Source organism: Quercus lobata, chromosome 5 (genome assembly GCF_001633185.2).
Source record: "Quercus lobata isolate SW786 chromosome 5, ValleyOak3.0 Primary Assembly, whole genome shotgun sequence".
Taxonomy (NCBI): Eukaryota; Viridiplantae; Streptophyta; class Magnoliopsida; order Fagales; family Fagaceae; genus Quercus; species Quercus lobata.
The window spans coordinates 52,576,508-52,597,817 of record NC_044908.1 but is presented as its reverse complement, the minus strand read 5'-3'; the positions used below and the strand labels follow the sequence as shown (position 1 = coordinate 52,597,817).

The 21,310-nt window shown below is 42.1% G+C and overlaps 1 protein-coding gene and 1 pseudogene across 1 annotated transcript; both read left to right on the top strand.

Moving 5' to 3' along the window:
* The first annotated feature begins 719 nt into the window (after positions 1-719).
* On the top strand, positions 720-3,814 carry LOC115991764 (GDSL esterase/lipase At5g45670-like). The gene is made up of 5 exons (XM_031115668.1): positions 720-1,054; positions 2,205-2,329; positions 2,429-2,674; positions 2,977-3,232; positions 3,352-3,814. The coding sequence occupies exons 1-5, from the start codon at positions 814-816 to the stop codon at positions 3,573-3,575; spliced, it is 1,092 nt and encodes a 363-aa protein (XP_030971528.1). The 5' UTR covers positions 720-813; the 3' UTR covers positions 3,576-3,814.
* A 3,646-nt stretch (positions 3,815-7,460) lies between these two features.
* On the top strand, positions 7,461-21,310 carry LOC115990669 (annotated as a pseudogene).

Sequence of the window (21,310 nt, the reverse complement as noted above, 5' to 3'; positions counted from 1 at the left end):
ATTATATAGAATCCGGTGAGGTTGTAATGTTTAATTTTATTTTTGAAAGAATTTCAACCTATGACATCCACTTTTGATGATAGTACTTTATCATCAAACCAAAATATTAATCAGTTTTAGGTGTAGGCAAGAATTAAACCCCAGATTTATTATTTAATTATCAGAGATTTTATCAGTTGAACTAACTGAAATCCACTTGTGAGGTTATAATGCTGAGTAAGTAATCTCACATGAAAAGAAATGATAAATCCATATACATATATATATATATATATATATACACATTTTTTTTTTGGAGAAGAAAACCCCTAAAAAAAACTTAATAACATGACAGTTGCGAAAAACCTCATTGAACTCATGCGCTTGTATATAAAAGAAAATGCATTTTCATAGTGATTACTTTGGCCATTATTAATGCATGATTAAGAAGATAATGATAAATTGATTAAAGGTTCATTAGCAAAGACTACTACTGATAACCGACAATGCATTTTTACTATTTACAACACTTCGAAGTTTGAAATTCCAAATCCAATATATTTCATTTCCCACAAAAAATTTAGAGCAGAGAGGTGTCAGCGCCGCGCGGCCTTATTATTTGCTATACAGTAGTCTCACATTATATCCGCGTGAAATAAATGCTTCTAACCAACTCTCTTAACTGTATACCAAAAACAAGTTCACTTTTTTTTTGGTCACTCCCCTCTATATATACTTATCCATAGCTTTTTAAATTCCACGCTCAAACACACGGGAACTATTAAGTTCCTCCATTCTTTTGCTTTACATTTCTAGGTGCTTGCTTATTTTGCAATGGAGTATAACAAAATGTGGGTTGTGTGTGCAGTAGTGTTGATGTCGAGTTTATGGTATGGGGTAGAAGGGGATCCCCAAGTACCTTGTTACTTCATTTTTGGGGACTCATTGGTGGATAATGGCAATAATAATCAACTCCAATCGTTGGCTAGATCAGACTACTTGCCTTATGGGATCGATTTCCCTGGTGGACCGACTGGAAGGTTTTCCAATGGAAAAACCACTGTTGATGTGATTGGTGAGCTCCCTCTCTTTCTCTAAACTTAGCTTAAAAACGAAAACGTTTAAGTTAGCTAGCCATTAAAGTGATTAACTTCTTGATAAGTTGTAATTAGAACAACATTAATTTTCTATGGTTACTACTAACATAATTTTTATACACTTAATATGATATGCCATTTCATTAGTTGTAAAAATGACGGTTCCCTTTTAGGGGAACACCAATTTATTTGTGTTTTCTTGTCTTAAGTAAAGAGCAAATTGTCATGTTCTAGAGGACACATGGTGACTATTCACATATATGATTAATTATATTCATTGCTAAAAGTCAAATTGTTAATCGAGTGAAGCAGTCAAATTGTTTCTTCATTTCTTTTTTCCAGCTTCTCAACTGACTTCATAGAGTATATTAGTATAACTTGCTCCCATAAGTCCTAATTTGGTTCCTTTTTATTTATTATTGTTATTTTTTGGCCTGAAGAGGATTTTGGGTTGTCTTTTTTTAGTTACTCTAATTACTGTTGGTTAGAATAGAAAATAATGGTCATCCATATATGAATGAATATTTGGGTACATGTGTGCATTGATTATTACCCTTTAATAAAAGCATGCATGTGTTATTTTCCTTTGTACGTAATCGTAGTTTTTGTCCCAAATTAGTTAGTAATTTATTGTACCTATCTTGAGCTGTGCGCCGGCCTAGTTACGTTGCACATGATTTTTGTACATGCATTAAATATGAAATTGAAGCTTTTATGTGGAGCACTAATGGTCACATCAGCAATTATGAAATTTTTTATCAAATGTCTTGTGATTATATTTATATTTAGACGTTCTCTTTTATTTTCCTTCACAAAAATATTAAGGGGAAAAAAAAATTTTGATAGGGAAAGTTTTTGCTTCCAGATCTGTATTCATTAAATTATGACTCATAAAAAATGTCCTTAACGTATATTAACACAAAAACATTACTTTTTTTTTTTTTTTTTTATGAGAATCTACAAAAACATTACTTAAGAAATAGTTATGTGAATTGGGAATAAGGTTGCTACCATGCAATTAAGATACGATATTTTTAATAAAAAATTACACCAAGCTTAGTAATTTGGATGCAATTTTGAGTATACACCATGTTGGAAATCTAAAAATACTTTTCCATATCTACACAGCTCAGCTTTTGGGTTTCGATGATTATATACCTCCCTATGTAAGTGCAAGTGGCCAAGACATTTTGAAAGGAGTGAATTATGCTTCTGCAGCTGCAGGAATTAGAGAGGAAACTGGGCAGCAACTGGTAACTATTTTGATGCACTCTCTTTTTTAACTAGCAAATATGACTTCATATTGTGTTATATACATATAATTCACCTATGTATCCCTTTTGTCTTTGTAGGGAGGTAGGATTAGCTTCAGTGGGCAAGTGAAAAACTACCAAAACACAGTCTCACAAGTGGTAAACTTGCTAGGGAATGAAGACTCAGCTGCAAATTATTTGAGCAAGTGTATATATTCAATTGGATTGGGCAGCAATGACTATCTTAACAACTATTTCATGCCGACATTTTACTCGACTAGCAGCCAATATACACCTGAACAATATGCTGATGTCCTAATTGATCAATATAATCAGCAACTCAAGGCCAGTACTATATTTCTTTAATTTAATTTTAGATAATTTTCCTTAATTTATCCATATACTCTATTAACATATCAAAAGCCGATTATTTTTATGCTGGGAATAATGGAAAAGGCCATTATTGTTGTCCAAGATAGGCTTCACCAGCCATTTATATTTTATTGGGTTTTGAGGAAATGGGCCTCATTCAGGCCTACCTCAATGTGCACCCTTTATGATAGTTCTTGTTAGAAGAAAATTTCTTTAATTCACAAAATATATTAAGAAAATTATCTAACACTCCGAAATGTTTGTTTATGTTACAGGCTTTGTATGATTATGGAGCAAGGAAAATGGTCTTGTTTGGAATTGGTCAAATAGGCTGCAGCCCAAGTGAATTGGCTCAAAATAGCCCTGATGGTAAGACATGCGTACAAAGAATCAATTCAGCCAACCAAATATTCAACAGCAGGTTGAAATCTCTGGTCAATACACTCAACAACAATCTCTCAGATGCAAGATTTATCTTTATAGACTCTTATGGGATCTTCCAAGATATAATAAACACCCCTTTAACTTATGGTAATTAAATAATTCTCTTTTAGTTAAAACTTTTTGAATTTGGTGCACTGAGTACGACTTTTAATTGTCATTAAAATATGACAAAATATTCATGGTTCTCTTTCTTTGGTAAATTTTAGGTTTCAAGGTTACGAATGCCGGATGCTGTGGAGTAGGGAGGAACAATGGGCAAATTACATGCCTACCTCTGCAAACTCCATGTCAAAATAGGAATGAATATCTGTTTTGGGATGCTTTTCATCCAACTGAGGCCGGGAATGCAATTGTGGGCAAGAGAGCTTATAGTGCTCAAGCTGCATCAGATGCTTATCCGGTTGATATCCGCCGATTAGCCCAGATTTAGAGATGGATCTAATGGGTGCAGCTGGCTCAATAAGATAGAAAGTTCTTGTTATATTTTTCTGTATCACTATTATTGTTGCTATGAGTCTAATATTTTTCTTTTTTATTGATAAGTTGCTATGAGTGTAAGATGTTTATAATGATAATATCATTATCTCCCCATTCAATTTGTTGTATGCGGAGTATATAAATGTATGGAAATTTTTAAAAAGATTGAATTCAATATCGACCTGTAGTAAAGCTCTTTGTTTACATTTTCTTTTCAATGACACCTTGGAATATTACAAATAGAAGAATAGGAACTATCACAATCAACTAAAATCCCATTACAACACAAGAAAAAACAAAACAAAAGAACCAACTCCTTAGTTGTTGTGAGAAGATGCTGATGATGCTGTCAGAGATGGGGAGAAGCCAAAGGAGTTGTCAGAGATGGATCAATTGAACGCACATGTCATGCATTATAAATTGACTTATATTAAATTTTAATGAAAAAATGATTTGCTTATAGTAATATAATGGTCATGTGTAGTGCACGTACACGACCACTTCTGTGAGTAATAGATGAGAAAATTTTGAGGGAAGGGACAATTTAGTCAATTCCTAGACCTCAACAGTCAACTATACAAAATTGATAGCACGTGTGTGTGTTTTGAATTGATCCAAACCTCATTGAGTTTTTTATTTTTATTTTTATTATTTTAAATTATACTTTGCTCTCTCTTTCTCCTCCTAATACCATCTTATCTCTAGCTCAAAAGTTTTGGTATTTTTGGGTTAATGTTTTGTTAATCTTCCTCATTCTTTTATCTCTTTGAAAAATTTCGGAACCAATTCTTATGTGTGATTGATGTGTTTTCTTATTGGTCACACCAATAAAAAAAAACACATCAATCACACACAAGAATACCAAAGATTGATATGAAACATTGTTTCAATGACGAAAAAAAAAAAAAAGGATCCAACTCCAAATAAATCTTCTATAATAAACAGATTTATAGATTTTCTCAAGTTTATACCCAATATTTGAGATCCACATGACATGAAACACTATATAAAATTATCTTTGATTCAATGAAGTCATCATGTCCAAGAAATTATCTTTGATTCAATGAAGTTATGATATTGTGGAAGAGGAAGAGAATTACAACCCAAGCCTCACAGATTATCCTTGATTCTCCAAGAAAACCCAAGAAAAAACCTCGAAATTGCTGTCTACTTGTACTCTCGTCCAAGTGAAAAAATCAGAATTTTCTCTCTTATGCTTTATTTGAGTTTTTAGTTTCCTGGTGAAGAAAAAATGGTTAACTTTTGGATTGGTGTCTTATATTAACTCTTAATTAACTATGCTATATATTCTCAGAAATGAACCTTTTGATGTCTCACAATTTGTTTCTTTGTGCGCTCCAGATCATTCCTACTAGTTAGTTAGTCTCAGAATTTTGAAATGTGAAGGAAATAAAATACATTGGAAAATGTAGATATAGTGATATGAATATCTTCCTCAATTGTTAATTTTAACTGTTTAGAGGCCATACTGCATTGTCCAGATTTATGTCCTCAAATAATGTTCAAATTATGCTTCACTCTTCAATCTTCAACAATTTCAGCCATATACCACTGCCAAAGTAATTCTATCCACATCAATATGGCATACCAGAAGATATGCTTGATATACTTTATAGTTGATTATGAATGAAACAGTTACTTGTCCCCACTAAAATGCAACATGTTCAATTATTTCATTTGGGTTGTACCTATCTTTTGTTCGTTTGTTTCCCAATGTAGGTCTGAGCCTATCCTATTGTGCAAGAAAAAAAAAAGTGTTTTAGGTGAAAAAGGTTGCTAGCTAGTGAAGAGTAATTCCAAGCTAATATTGACAGAAAAGAAGATATAATAATGAAATGCAACTTGAAATATGATATAGCTACACGTCAAATCTGGCTTCGATGGACAAGGCTGAGGAAGAAAAAAGCACGCGAAGAAGCACGATCCATGATATAGCAGATCAGATAATTTCATGACCAGTTGGTGACTGTAGATTTATATATTTATTTTGTAAAAGAGGGGCATATCTGTTTTTATCGTCTTTCTTGACATGCTTTTGATCATGACATTGATGATTGACTTGATATAAGAATTCAGGGAAGGTTTTTTTGGAAATTGAAAGATATGCTAACACAAACTAGCACAATATTTAGACCCCCGACAAACAATTTTATGGCTTAACCACTTTTAAACCTACTTAACAAATGATGTCCAATGTAAGTGATTAACCAATTTCCATTGCAAACATATTTAAGTAATTAAAATTGAATGTAAAGCAATTTAAAGTGAAGGAAAAAAAAGTGGTCAAACCACACAAAAACACTAAAGTGTGTTCTAGAAGAGAAAATTGGAGCCCCCAGTAAAAAAAAAAAAAAAAACCTCTTTGTCGACTTACACAATTGGAAATCCATTGTAGAATAGATGTAGTACAATATTGAAGTAGATGCTCCAAGCCTACATCTCCCTAAGTACTTGAGCCTTTTGAGCTCTCGCGAGCATCTAACTTCATCGAGTTGAGCAACCAACCGCTAGTCACTAAGTGAAACTTAGATTTTTGGCTTAAACTTCCAAAGATTCCCAGCAACCAATAACTAGAACACTCATAGATGGTGAAAATAAATTGTTAAAAAAAAATTCATTAACTATTTGTGCCAATTTTTTCAATAATTTGTTACAATTTACTCATATGGCTAAATTATACTACAAAAGTTTAAATTAATCAAAATACCAATATAAATTAAAGCAAATTATCAAAATAAGTGTTATAAAATAAAGTCATATACATGTTTAATTTGGTTGGGTTAGATGAGTTGGAAAAGTTATTAACTCAAACCCAACCTAACTCAAGGTTAAAAAAAAGTTCCAAACAACCCATCAATCCACGCAAAACCCAACTTCAAGCATTGGGTTAGGTTGACAAATTTGGTGCAAACTAGGCCCTATTTGCAAGCTCCTTCTTCACTTTTACTGTTTTACATACTTCAAACTCTCTATTTATTTTCACTATTCCATTTAAATATTCTTTTTACTATTTCTTTCTTTCTCTCTCTCTCTCTCAATCTCTCACCACAACTCCACTCTTTCACTAATCACCCATGCACACAGATAGAGTTGCTACCATGCCATTTCCCAAAGCCATAACCAGCACAATCGACTACAACCACATACATTCATTACCAAGCATGGTGACCGTACACGCGTATAGAATACCAAATAAACCTATAGATCCACACTAGTAGCGCATAGAAATCCCCAATTGGCTGGTGAGACCGGTAAAAAAAACGTAGAAAATTAATGTTTCTCTTCTTTTGCTAAGATATAGTACTACCAAAATTATCTTGCTTCCTTGTTTGCGTTTTTATTAGCATAGAGCTAGTCTCAATATGGGTAACAAATAAAGGAAATTGCTAAAGACACCAATTGTTTTACACAAATAGCTAATACAGTGGGAAATTATTGGAAAGTAAAATGTGATATTATTAGTGAGTTCAGATGAGAACCGTACATGTATCATTGATCAAAAATAAAAAATAAAAAAAGAAAGGAAGTTTTGGCTCAATTAAATTTTAGTCAAAGTTAACAATAGTTTGCCAAGAACCAAATCTAGGTTGTCGTGCACTGTTTTGAATTAAAAAAATTAAAACAGATTATCAGCCTAATGTATGCCTTTCTAAATTTATCATTTTCTACAATGAAACCGTCGGCCTTAGATGCACTCTGGATTTGTCTATACATATATATTCATCTCCCATTTTCTTTTTAGATTCTCAAAAAAAAAAAAAAAAAAAAAAAAAAAAAACCCTCCCATTTTCTTTCACAATTGCGGGGCAAGATGAAAATGAGGGAACTGGTATTTGCTGCTCTTGTGGTGGTTTTAAACCTGCAACTTCACGTTCATGGAGTGCCGCAAGTACCTTGTTATTTCATTTTTGGAGACTCATTAGCGGATAATGGCAATAATAATCAACTCAAATCGTTGGCTAGATCAAACTACTTGCCTTATGGGATCTACTTACCTAGTGGACCGACCGGAAGGTTTTCCAATGGGAAAACCATTGTTGATGTGATTGGTGAGCTCCCTCTCTTTCTTTAAACTTAGCTTAAAAACGAAAACGTTTTTGTTAGTTAGCCACTAAAGCGATCAACTTCTTGATAAGTTGTGATTAGAACAATATCAATTTTTATATGGTTTACTACTAACATAATTTTTATGTACTTAGGTAGCGTTTGGGGTTTGGGTGAAACGCAGTGTGTATATGTTTTAGCCTTTTTTTTATTTTTTATTTTTTTTTTATAACTAGTGCCTATTGCACTGTTCATGGGATATGAACAATGCATTTTAGGCCAATAAACAGTACCCGGCCAATGAGCAGTAACTTTTTAATTATTATTATTTTTTATTTTCAGTTTTCAGTTTTCTACAAAATAAGTTGTATCCAAACGAACCCTTAATGTAACATGCCATTTCATTAGTTGGGAAAAAAATTGTCTTTTTAGGTTTATTGTTGGTAAAAATGACAGTTCCCTTTTAGGAGAACAGCAATTTATTTTTGTTTTCTTGTCTTTAGTAAAGAGCAGATTGTCATGTTCTAGGGGACACATGGTGACAATTCAAACTCATTTCATGCTGAATATTTTTCAAGAAAAAAAATACCATTGTCATGGGCATATATGATTGCTTATATTCATTGCTAAAAGAGAAAAAAAAAAAAAAAATCAATGAGTTAATCGAGTGAAGCAGTCAAATTGTTTCCTCATTTCTTTTTTCCAGTATCTCAACTGACTTCATAGAGTATATCTTGCTCCCATAAGTCCTAATTTGGTTCCTTTTTATTTATTATTGTTATTTTTTGGCCTGAAGAGGATTTTGGGTTGTCTTTTTTTAGTTACTCTAATTACTATTAGTTAGAATAGAAAATAATGGTCAGCCATATATGAATTAATATTCGGGTACATGTGTGCATTGATTATAATCCTTTGATAAAAGCATATGTTATTTTCCTTTGTAATCGTAGTTTTTGTCCCAAATTAATTAGTAATTTATTGTACCTATCTTGAGCTGTGTGCCGGCCTAGTTACGTTGCACATGATTTTTGTACATGCATTAAATATGAAATTAAAGTTTTATTTGGAGCAACGGTCACATCAGCAATTATGAAATTTTTTATCAAATGTTTTGTGATTATATTTATATATAGATGTTCTCTTTTATTTTCCTTCACAAAAATATTATGGGAAAAAAAAAAAAGTAAATTTTGATAGGGAAAGTTTTTGCTTCCAGATCTGTATTCATTAAATTATGATTCATAAAAAATGTCCTTAACGTATGTTAACACAAAAACATTACTTAAGAAATAATTATGTGAATTGGGAGTAAGGTTGCTACCATGCAATTTGGATAAGATATTTTTAATCAAAAATTACACCAAGCTTAGTAATTGAACTCATAATATTTGAGTATACACCATGTTGGGAATCTAAAAATACTTTTCCATATCTACACAGCTCAGCTTTTGGGTTTCGATGATTATATACCTCCCTATGTAAGTGCAAGTGGCCAAGACATTTTGAAAGGAGTGAATTATGCTTCTGCAGCTGCTGGAATTAGGGAGGAAACTGGGCAGCAACTGGTAACTATTTTGATGCACTGTCTTTTTTAACTAGCAAATATGACTTCATATTGTGTTATATACATATAATTCACCTATGTATCTGTACGGCACCGAGATCCCTGGCCCATACGGGCCCTGGGCCCAGCCTCATGCCGTCCTTGGGCACAGGCCCATACAGGCCCTAGGCCCGATCCTATGCCGGCCTTAGGCATGGGCCCATTAGAAAGGTCCAATTCTCCTGAGCCCTTCTTGAAGCTTCCTTGATGAACAAACAAGTGTAAGGTATTGGGGTCCAGGTGGTGGTCGGACAAAAGTTCCCGGCCATGTATATAACCCGTCCCCGGGAAGGTGTGATTTGCATAGGAAACTGAATTGCTGAACATACTCGGGCAAGATGGAGCCAAGTTCCAAGATCATAAATGCCGCACCGCCCTCCCACCTGAACCTCCACTTTAATCAGAAAGTATTGGACCTTCAGTAGCACTAACGGTGGCTGTAATCATAATCTCCCCACTAACCTTGGCTATAAATAGAAGAAAGTTGGGAGAAGAAAGGGGTTCAGAAAATTTGAGGGAAAAGTGTTAAGGAGTGAATATCCACAGGGCGTTGTTTTGAGTCTCTCTGCCGAGAACGACCCATAGTAGGAAATCTTCAAACCCACTACAAATAGATTGTGAGCCCAAAGTGATCTAAGACCCATAGGTCTTATACTTGGTTCTTACAATTGGCGCCCACCGTGGGGCAGTCCTACAAAGCTGTGGTTCGACTGAGACTCAAACGACAAGAATGTCTGAGGAGCGTTCAGGAGAGCGTGCACCAAGCGGCTCCGTGGGATCTTCTCGGGGGTCAACATGGAGGGAGAGAAGGCAAAAACGGCGGGAAGATAGGGAGCACTCGAGAAGGGAGGAAGGGTCCGGACGGGGAGAAGGGTCGGCTTAGACACACTGGACGGTTTCGGACGTCTCGGCGCATCAGCAGCATGACGAAAGGGACTGAGAGCTGGAACGGTTACGCAGACTGGTAATGGACTTAGAGTTGGAAGCAAGGGGTCGGCGAGATGAAAGGAATCGCAACCCCCAGCAAAGGAGAAACCAGGGCGAGGGCTCCAGCCGGTCTAATACGCATCGATCCCGAGACCGGTCGCGTTCCCAAGAGTCGCACCGGCAATCACGGGAACCACGCCATCGGCGGAACCGTTCACGGTCGCATGGTTATGATCACCAAGGATCAGAATCGCCGGAGGAATGACTGCACCACAATGCCTCCATGGACGCAATGAGCCGGGCCTTGCGGATGGCGGCCCGGTCACCATTCTCCGATGAAATTGAACGGGCCCCAATGCCGAGCAGATTCACACGACCACCATTCAATTCGTATGAGGGAAGGACAGACCCCGTGGAGCATGTTAGTCATTACATCCACATGATGTCTTTGCATGCGCACAACGATGCATTGATGTGTAAAGTTTTCCCCTCTAGTCTCGGCTCCACTGCACTCAGATGGTTCAATGGGTTGCGGAAAGGGTTCTATACACAGCTTTGCCGAGCTGATTCAAGAATTCGGCAGCAGTTTCGTGACATGTAGCCGGGTGCAACAGCCGGTTGACGCACTACTTTCCATGAAGATGAGGGTCGGGGAAACCCTTCGGAGTTATGCCAGCCGATACTGGGAACTCTACAACGAGATTGGTGGAGGAAACGAGAAAATTGCGGCAAGCACCTTCAGGATGGGGCTCCCTGAGGATTCTGAATTGCGGGAGTCACTGACGAGAAGACCCCCCGAGAATATGAGGCAACTGATGAGACGCATAGAGGAGTACAAACGCTGGAAGATGACCGGCTGCAGAGCAGGGGGAAAGCTCCTTTAGTGGGGAGATCTCGGCAAAGCGTTTTGCCGACAAAACCGAAACGAGACTTCAGAATGCAGGGACCTGAGGTGCAAATCGACGGGGTCAATGTGGTGTTTAAAGAGCCAGTGCACAAGATCTTGGAACGGATCAAAAACGAGCCATTCTTCAGGTGGCCGAACAAAATGGGGGGCGACCCATCTCGGAGGAACCAAAACCTATACTGCACCTATCACAGAGACAAGGGGCACACAACCGAGCAGTGCCGGGTATTAAAAGATCATCTCGGACAGCTAGCAAGGGCCGGGTACCTGAAAGAGTTTGTAGCAGATTCCGTTGACCGAGAAACCGGGCAGGGCGCCCAACAGAAAAGGAATCCCCTTCCACCACCCCTGGGGGTAATCGAAGTCATACATGCCGCACCAAGGAGGGCAGCAGCGGCAAAAAGGATATTGACAGTGGCCTGCGCGGAAGGAGAATCATCCAAGAAGAAGAAGAAAGTTGGACGGCTGACCATCTCGTTCGGAGAAGACGATTTCGAGGGGACGGTCCAACCCCACGACGATGCTTTGGTGGTGACAGCCCGGATAGGCGGATTCCTGGTGAAGAGGGTAATGATTGATCAAGGAAGTGGAGCCGACGTCATGTACCCGGATCTCTTTGAAGGGCTAGGGTTAAAGACCCAGGATTTGGCAAAGTATGACACGCCCTTGGTCTCGTTTGATGGGAGGGTTGTAATTCCCGAGGGGCAAATCTCTCTCCCAGTGGACATGGAAGTCAAGGGGAGTTATAGTTACATTTATAGTGGTCCGATCATTCGCACCGTACACCGCAATCCTGGGAAGGCCGTGGATTCACGCCATGGGGGCTGTCCCGTCCACCCTTCACGTAAAAGTAAAATTTCCCACTGAGAATGGAGTTGCCGTGGTAAGAGGGAATCAACAGGTGGCGAGACAGTGCCTTGTCGCCGCGGTCCGGTGGGAGAAGGAACAGCTCGGTCGAACTGAGGAGAACGAGAAAGAAAATTCATAGCAATTACAGAAACCCCAGGGGGAAGCTGGGGCGGACGTTGCCGAGGAGGTGCTGAAGGTAAGAATCCTCCCAGATGCTGACAAGTATTTCCAGATAGGTACAAGCATGAACGACCGAGAAAGGGTAGATATGTTGCTGTTCTTATTGCAGAACGTGGATGTTTTCGCATGGAGCCCGTATGAAGTGCCCGGCGTAGATCCCGAGTTCATTGTCCACAGACTCAACGTGGATCCGTTATTCCCCCCAAAGAAGCAGAAACCGAGAAGAGCGTCGAGGGAACACGTCGACGCAGTAAATCTGGAGGTACAGCGGCTGAAGGATGCCGGAGCCATAAAGGAGATATTCTTCCCGAAGTGGTTGGCAAACACTGTCGTGGTGAAGAAGAAGAACGGGAAATGGAGAGTTTGTGTGGATTTCACAGACTTGAACAAGGCATGTCCCAAAGACCCATTCCCGATGCCCAAGATTGACCAGCTAGTAGATGCGACGTACGGGCACCCGAGGATGAGCTTCCTAGATGCCTTCCAGGGCTACCACCAGATTGCCTTGGCGCCCGAAGACCGAGAAAAGACAGCATTTATCTCCCCGAATGCAAATTATCACTACGAGGTCATGCCGTTCGGATTAAAGAACGCCGGGGCTACGTATCAGCGAATGATGACGAGAATGTTCCGAGAAAAAATTGGATGCACGGTTGAAGTTTATATCGATGATATGGTGGTAAAAAGCAGAATTGAGTCGCAGCATACCGAAGATCTCCGGGGAGTGTTTGAGATACTACGTCGGCACAAATTGCGCTTGAATGCCGAGAAGTGCACTTTCGGAGTGGGGGCTGGTAAGTTCCTGGGATATCTGATCTCTACTCGGGGAATAGAAGCTAACCCCGACCAAATAGAAGCCGTGAACCGCCTCAAACCACCAAGCAATCCCAAAGAGGTGCAAGTGCTCACTGGAATGTTAGCGGCCCTGAACAGATTTATCTCCAAGTCTGCCGACCGTTGCCGGCCGTTTTATCAGCTTCTGAAAAAGTGGAAGGGGTTTCGATGGGACGAGAGCTGCGATGAAGCCTTTCGAGAGCTAAAGGAATATTTGGCAAAGGCGCCGAGGTTGACGGCCCCGGATCCCGGGGAGGATCTGTTTATGTACCTCGCGGTCACCGATCATGCAGTAAGTGCTGTGTTGCTAAGAGACCGGGGAGTGCAGATGCCGGTGTATTACGTGAGCAAAACCTTGGTCGATGCCGAGACAAGGTACCTGCCTCTTGAGAAGTTAGTTTTGGCCCTGGTGCACGCCACGAGAAAGTTGCCGCATTACTTCCAGGCACACACAGTGTTCGTCCTCACCGAGTATCCATTGCAGTCACTATTGAAGAGATCGGACTTCGCAGGGCGGATTGCCAAATGGGGGACTCGGTTGGGATCGTTTAACATAAGATATCGACCTAGAAGCTCGGTGAAGGGACAGGTTCTCGCTGATTTCATCGCAGAGTTTACACCCAATAATGAAGGCAAGGTAATCTGTAGTGCGGAGATTCGCCCGTGGAGGTTATTTGTGGACGGCGCATCGAATGCTATGGGGGCCGGGGCTGGTATAGTCATAATCACCCCTGAGGGTATACGACTGGAACACTCCCTCAGATTGGGGTTCAAAGCCTCGAACAACGAAGCCGAATACGAAGCACTGTTGGCCGGGTTAAGGGCAGTATTACATCTGGGCGCAAAGGACGTAGAGATCTACTCAGACTCTCGACTGGTTGTTTATCAGATCACTGGGGATTTCGAAGCTCGGGACCCCAGAATGAAAGCTTATCTCAGTACGGCAAAGCAGATTATTGGTCAGTTTGGAACGGCAAAGATATCCCAGGTAGCCCGGTCACAAAACAAGCACGCTGACTCTCTTGCCACGTTAGCCTCATTGGCTACCGAGGATACGCCGAGGCTCATCACTGTAGAACTTGTAAGGGAGCCAAGCATCCGTGTACAAAATGTTCCCGACCAAGCCGGAGTAGAGGTTGCGCAGGTGGCAGTGGCTAGTCCGAGTTGGATGAGCCCGATCATAGACTTCCTTGCCGAAGATAAAGTTTCGGAGGATGAGGCCGAGGCCAACAAGATTCGACGAATGGCTCCCCGGTACTGGCTGTCTCCAGACCGAAAATTGTACCGAAGATCCTTCGCAGGCCCTTACCTCTTGTGCCTACATCCCGAAAGAGTCAAAGAGCTTCTGACCGAGCTGCATGAGGGAGTGTGCGGCGGGCATGCCGGGGGACGATCTTTGGCACACAGAGCAATGACACAAGGGTTTTGGTGGCCACAGATGCAGAAGGATGCCGCCGAATACGTTCGAAGTTGCGAGCAGTGTCAAAAGCACGCCCCAATGATCCATCAGCCTGCAGGACAGCTAAACCCTGTCAGCAGCCCGTGGCCATTTGCACAATGGGGGCTTGACATCCTTGGGCCTTTCCCCCGGGCAACGGGGAACCGCCGTTTTGTACTGGTGGCTGTAGATTACTTCACAAAGTGGGCTGAAGCTGAAGCCTTGGCTAATATCCGGGATTCTGACGTGAAAAAGTTCGTATGGAAAAACATAGTTACACGGTTTGGGGTGCCGAATTCGCTAGTGTCGGACAATGGGCTGCAGTTTGACAGCAATGCTTTCCGGACCTTTTGTAGTAAGCTTGGCATCAAGAACAAGTATTCAACCCCGGCGTACCCACAAAGCAACGACCAAGCTGAAGCGGTAAACAAGACTATTTTGAACGGGCTCAAGAGAAGGTTGGACGGAGCGAAGGGAAGATGGGCGGAAGAGCTACCCAGTGTATTGTGGGCCTACCGCACGACCCCTAGGAGATCCACGGGTGAAACCCCGTTTTCCCTGACATATACGGCTCAGAAGCAGTTATACCAACCGAGGTGAGCTTATGCAGTGCACGGGTCGCCGGGTTTGACCCCATACAGAACGCCGACCTGATGATGGAACATTTGGATTGGCTAGAAGAATGCAGGGAGGCTGCGACCGTACGTCTTGCCGAGTATCAGCAGAAGCTGGCCCAAAGGTACAACCGAAATGTAAAGAGCAGGGAATTCAGTGCCGGGGAACTAGTGTTAAGAAGGGTAGTGGGGAACATGCGGGACATGACTGCAGGGAAGCTCGCTCAGAGTTGGGAAGGACCATACAGAGTCACAGCTATTGCGGGTGCAGGGGCCTACTACTTGGAAGACCTTGACGAGAGGCCGCTCCCCCGACCATGGAACGCCAACAACTTGAAGAAATTCTACGCATAATCATCGGTGTAAGCCAGAACTTGTATTCCATTGAAATTAAGAGCATGATGAATCCTTTTGTATATGCTGTTTTTCACTCCTTAACCGTACGCCGAGAGAATCACCATCAAATCTCAAAGGACAGAAACCTGACCCTCGGTTCGATCAACATCACCGAGCAGGTGGAAACCTTACAAATCAATATCTAAGGACAGAAACCTGACTCTCGGTTCGATCAATATCGCTGAGCAGGTGGAAACCTTACAAATAATCTCTAAGGATAGTAACCTGACCCTCGGTTCGATCAACATCACCGAGCAGGTGGAAACCTTACAAATCAATATCTAAGGACAGAAACCTGACTCTCGGTTCGATCAATATCGCCGAGCAGGTGGAAACCTTACGAATAATCTCTAAGGACAGTAACCTAACCCTCGATTCGATCAATATCACCGAGCAGGTGGAAACCTTACGAACAATATCTAAGGACAGAAACCTGACTCTCGGTTCGATCAACATCACCGAGCAGGTGGAAACCTTACAAATCAATATCTAAGGACAGAAACCTGACTCTCGGTTCGATCAATATCGCCGAGCAGGTGGAAACCTTACGAATAATCTCTAAGGACAGTAACCTGACCCTCGGTTCGATTAATATCGCCGAGCAGGTGGAAACCTTACTAATAATCTCTAAGGACAGTAACCTGACCCTCGGTTCGGTCAATATCGCTGAGCAGGTGGAAAAAATTACGAATAATCTCTAAGAACAGTAACCTGACTCTCGGTTCGGCCAATATCGCTGAGCATGTGGAAACCTTACAAATCAATATCTGAGGACAGAAACTTGACCCTCGGTTCGATCAATATCGCCGCGCATGTGGAAACTTTACAAGCAAATAGCCTAAAGCCGAAAACACGATTCTTGGTTAAGCCAAAGCCCAATGAAAGCCTAACCCATCTTGCAAATACAGAATCCATTAGCGCTCTCTAAATTAGCCGAAAGCATAGCACAACAGGTTTTCGGGAGTACCATTCTATTAAGCAGCAATAACACTGGCGTGATTCAAGCAAAACATATAAATAGATGTAAATTCATTCAAACGAATTGAAAAAGAAAACGAACTACTAATTAAAAACAAATTGGGGCAATTGTTCGGTCACCACATCCCGGTGACATGGGCAAATAAAACCAACGAATTAAGGCAATTGTTCGGTCACCACATCCCGGTGACGTAGGCAAATAAAACCAACAAAATAAAAATAAGCAAGTAAATAAAAGTAAAATCAGCTCGGAGGTTGGGTCGGCGGTGTCACTTCTTGCTGGACGGTCAGGGGAAAAGGCGAGACCTCACCGAGAAGCTCTTGCACTATCGGGATACTAGTGACTTCCATTTCCTCAGGCTCGGCGTGAGCATCGATTTGTTCAACCAGCTCCCTCATGCTAGCCGTCTCCTCCTCGTCAATAGCGACCGGGGCTTCCTTGGCAGCAGGTGCAGGGCTCGGGAATGGGATCTGGCCTGGGTCTTTCAGATGGGAATCCTCGAGAACTCCGAGTGCTTGGAGAGCGGCAAACCACCCGGCCTCAAAACCCATATTCCGAGCACGAGCCACCACCGGCTCTGCGGAATTTTCGGCATCAGCAAAACCGACATCATACCATTTTTGCTCCGCGGCTGCCAAGCCTGCCCTGAGGTCGGCAATCTCCTCGGCGTTGGAGGTGTTGAGGCTGATGGCTTTTGCTAGCTTGACCTCCGTGTCATTTTGCTGAGTCAGGAGCTCTGCGCACCTCTTCTCGGCCAATGACCGGTTCTTCTCAACAGCAGCGGCCTTTTTCTCAGCAGACTCAGCAGTCTTCAGCTTTTCCTTAGCTGTTTTCACCGCAGACTCCCACGCCTCCTTCTTGCGCTCGTTCTCCTTGGCAAGCTCCCGCGCCCGGGCAGCCACAATATGGGCCATTTGAGCGGCCTTGAAAGCAAAAGGTTTGAAAGGAAGCAAAAGGAAATTCGATTGGAGTAGACATAAAAAATAAAAAAAAATAAAAATTAAAAAAAAAAAAATTCTTACTGCAATGGCATGCCACTCTAACCGACGCCCCACAGACTCCTCGGATCCATCCTCAAAAGCGTGCACGTCCTCGGGGAGTAGGAGAGCTTTAGCCAAAGTTTGGGCAATACGGCCGCCCTCACCCTTGTCCCACATCCGAACACAGGCGGTTGAGGGCAAAGGCTTGCCGTCCAAGATAAACTTTGGCTTCCACGCTGGAGCCACTTGAGAGGAGGACACGCCCCCCGTGCCAGTTTCAGTTCGCGGCTCGCGGATAACGAATGAACCTTCTGGCCGGGGAGGGGTATGGGCAGCGGCATCCACTGGGACCGTGGAAGGCTGGTCGGTAACCTTCTGCTTCTTTTTGGCAAGACCGGCCTGCGGAGGGGATGAGGGCCGAAGCAATTGGCCCCGGCCCTGAGAAGGCGGGGGCTGATTGGGTTGCCGAGCACCGGAAACGAACCGTTCTATTGACATCACCTTCCTCGACACCATCTCTCCGCTAGATCGGACAGCTTCAGCTAGCAGGGCAGCCGCTTCTATTGCTTGTTGTTGAGGCACAGCGGCTGGGTTCTCGGGGACGGGCTGCTGTTGCGCTTGTTCTTCTTGCTGTATGGCTTCGTGGGCTATCTCCCTGAGGCGTCGGGATGCTTGCTCTGCGGATTCATCTCGCAAAGGGGCTAGCTCGTCCGCGCAAGTAAATCGCGGACCAAATTCCCTCGCTTCCTCGGTTGTAAGCTTCGGCGGCAAAAAGTTCACGTACCGGACGTCTATGTACGATAGTAGGGGGCTGTCAACTATCAGTGCCTGCTTGAAAGGCTGCCAGGTAAAGTAAACCGGCTCCACTCCAAGGATCAAGTGAGAGGCCCGTAGTTGCTCGTCCCAATGCACGTATATCTCGGAACGGAGGACGAAGTTTAAATCTTTGGCGTGGACGGGTCTGAGGTCCTGCACAAACACTTTGCCGTCTGCAAAAGAACAGGTGACATATTAGTCTCTTATAATAAAGATTGTACGGGGGGAAGAAAGCAATTGTACGGAGGGGACGGTATGAACCCACTTCACGCTGTGTAAGGGGGCAAGGGATATCCCCGGCAAACCAATTGCCGCACACCCTAACGAACTCCCCGGCGGAATTCCTGTTCGAATCAGGTAGGCATGATATCAGCCGTACCCGAGCATCTCTTGTCTTTAGGTAATAATTGGTGGCCTTGCTCCCACAGAGCCTATACATTTGGTTAATATCGTGGTGGTCTAACTGTAAGTTAAAGATGTGGTTCAGCTTAATGACACAACTAACTACCCGGTAAAAATTGGGGGGAAGCTGGTCGGGGCACAGCCCATAGTAAGTAAGCGCGTTTATTAGGAGGGGATCTACGGGGAACCTGACCCCACCTTCTAAAATGGACATCAAAGGAAAGAAGGCTGTACCCTGCCTTCGGTGGAGTTCAATATCACTCTCATGGCAGTAAGCCACATCCACGTCATCGGGAATGTTAAATTTACTCCTAAAGGTGGCCAAAGCAGCAGGGGATTCTAGGAGGTAAGAGTAACCCATATCTAACGCCTAAAAGCTACGAAAGTGAACTTAAAGAAATAAAGCTGAAGGAACAGGAAAGGGAAGAAAAACTTACTTTGGGTTCTAAGGAGGAAAAGAACACTGAGCAAGCAAGCGCACAGAAATGTGGTCGGCAGAGAGTAAGCACTAAAGATCGGAGGCAAAGGAAAAATAGAATAGTGTTCAAAGGGGGACTATTTATAAAACCAGGAAGAGATGGGGGAAGAAGAAGCGCCTAATCAAGCAATAAATGGGCACAGTGTACGAGCGACCCAGCGAATGCCAAGCGTAATCAATTCGCACGCCGCTTCGGTTCATGAACCGTCAGGCAATGATGACGACTGCGATTGGCGCCGCGAAACGGCGCGTCTTTTGAGAATGAATATTAATGAGAAGCGACAGTAGAAGTCCCAGGCTAGAAGATTCCCGAGGTCAAGAGGCCCAGACAGCTCCTTGATTCTTCTCGGCGCCCGAGTATGAATTAAGGGGGGGCTATTGTACGGCACCGAGATCCCTGGCCCATACGGGCCCTGGGCCCAGCCTCATGCCGTCCTTGGGCACAGGCCCATACAGGCCCTAGGCCCGGTCCTATGCCGGCCTTAGGCACGGGCCCATCAGAAAGGTCCAATTCTCCTGAGCCCTTCTTGAAACTTCCTTGATGAACAAACAAGTGTAAGGTATTGGGGTCCAAGTGGTGGTCGGACAAAAGTTCCCGGCCATGTATATAACCCGTCCCCGGGAAGGTGTGATTTGCACAGGAAACTGAATTGCCGAACATACTCGGGCAAGATGGAGCCAAGTTCCAAGATCATAAATGCCGCACCGCCCTCCCACCTGAACCTCCACTTTAATCAGAAAGTATTGGACCTTCAGTAGCACTAACGGTGGCTGTAATCATAATCTCCCCACTAACCTTGGCTATAAATAGAAGAAAGTTGGGAGAAGAAAGGGGTTCAGAAAATTTGAGGGAAAAGTGTTAAGGAGTGAATATCCACAGGGCGTTGTTTTGAGTCTCTCTGCCGAGAACGACCCATAGTAGGAAATCTTCAAACCCACTACAAATAGATTGTGAGCCCAAAGTGATCTAAGGCCCATAGGTCTTATACTTGGTTCTTACAGTATCCCTTTTGTCTTTGTAGGGAGGTAGGATTAGCTTCAGTGGGCAAGTGAAAAACTACCAAAACACAGTCTCACAAGTGGTAAACTTGCTAGGGAATGAAGACTCAGCTGCAAATTATTTGAGCAAGTGTATATATTCAATTGGATTGGGCAGCAATGACTATCTTAATAACTATTTCATGCCCACATTTTACTCAACTAGCAGCCAATATACACCTGAACAATATGCTGATGTCCTAATTGATCAATATAATCAGCAACTCAAGGCCAGTACTATATTTCTTTAATTTAAGTTTAGAAAATTTTCCTTAATTTATCCATATACTCTTTTAACATATCAAAAGCCAATTATTTTTATGGTGGGAATAATGGAAAAAGGCCATTATTGTTGTCCAAGATATATAGGCTCCACCAGCCATTTACTTTTTATTGGGCTTTGAGGAAATGGGCCTCATTCAGGCCTACCTCATATGTGCACCCTTTATGATAGTTCTAGTTAGAAGAAATTGTTCTTTAATTCACAAAAAATATTAAGAAAATTATCTAACACTCCGAAATGTTTGTTTATGTTACAGTCTTTGTATGATTATGGAGCAAGGAAGATGGTCTTGTTTGGAATTGGTCAAATAGGCTGCAGCCCCAGTGAATTGGCTCAAAATAGCCCGGATGGTAAGACGTGTACAAAGAATCAATTCAGCCAACCAAATATTCAACAGCAGGTTGAAATCTCTGGTCAATACACTCAACAACAATCTCTCAGATGCAAGATTTATCTATATAGACTCTTATGGGATCTTCCAAAATATAATAAACAGCCCTTCAACTTATGGTAGTTAAATAATTCTCTTTTAGTTAAAATTTTGTGAACTTTGTGCACTGAGTACGACTTTTAATAGTCATTAAAATATGACACTAAATATTCATAGTTCTCTTTCTTTGGTAAATTTCAGGTTTCAAGGTTACGAATGCGGGGTGCTGTGGAGTAGGGAGGAATAATGGGCAAATTACATGTCTACCTTTGCAAACTCCATGTCAAAATAGGTATGAATATCTGTTTTGGGATGCTTATCATCCAACTGAGGCAGGGAGTGCAATTGTGGCCAAGAGAGCTTATAGTGCTCAAGCTGCATCGGATGCTTATCCGGTTGATATCCGCCGATTAGCCCAGATTTAGAGATGGATCTAATGGGTGCAAGAAATTATCTTTGATTCAATGAA

Bases quoted from the DNA above. Each gene is read 5' to 3' on its own strand.
- LOC115991764 (XM_031115668.1), top strand. From the start codon at position 814: ATGGAGTATAACAAAATGTGGGTTGTGTGTGCAGTAGTGTTGATGTCG. The intron at 2,330-2,428 runs GTAACTATTTTG...TTGTCTTTGTAG, and splicing joins AGGAAACTGGGCAGCAACTG to GGAGGTAGGATTAGCTTCAG. The intron at 3,233-3,351 runs GTAATTAAATAA...GGTAAATTTTAG, and splicing joins AAACACCCCTTTAACTTATG to GTTTCAAGGTTACGAATGCC.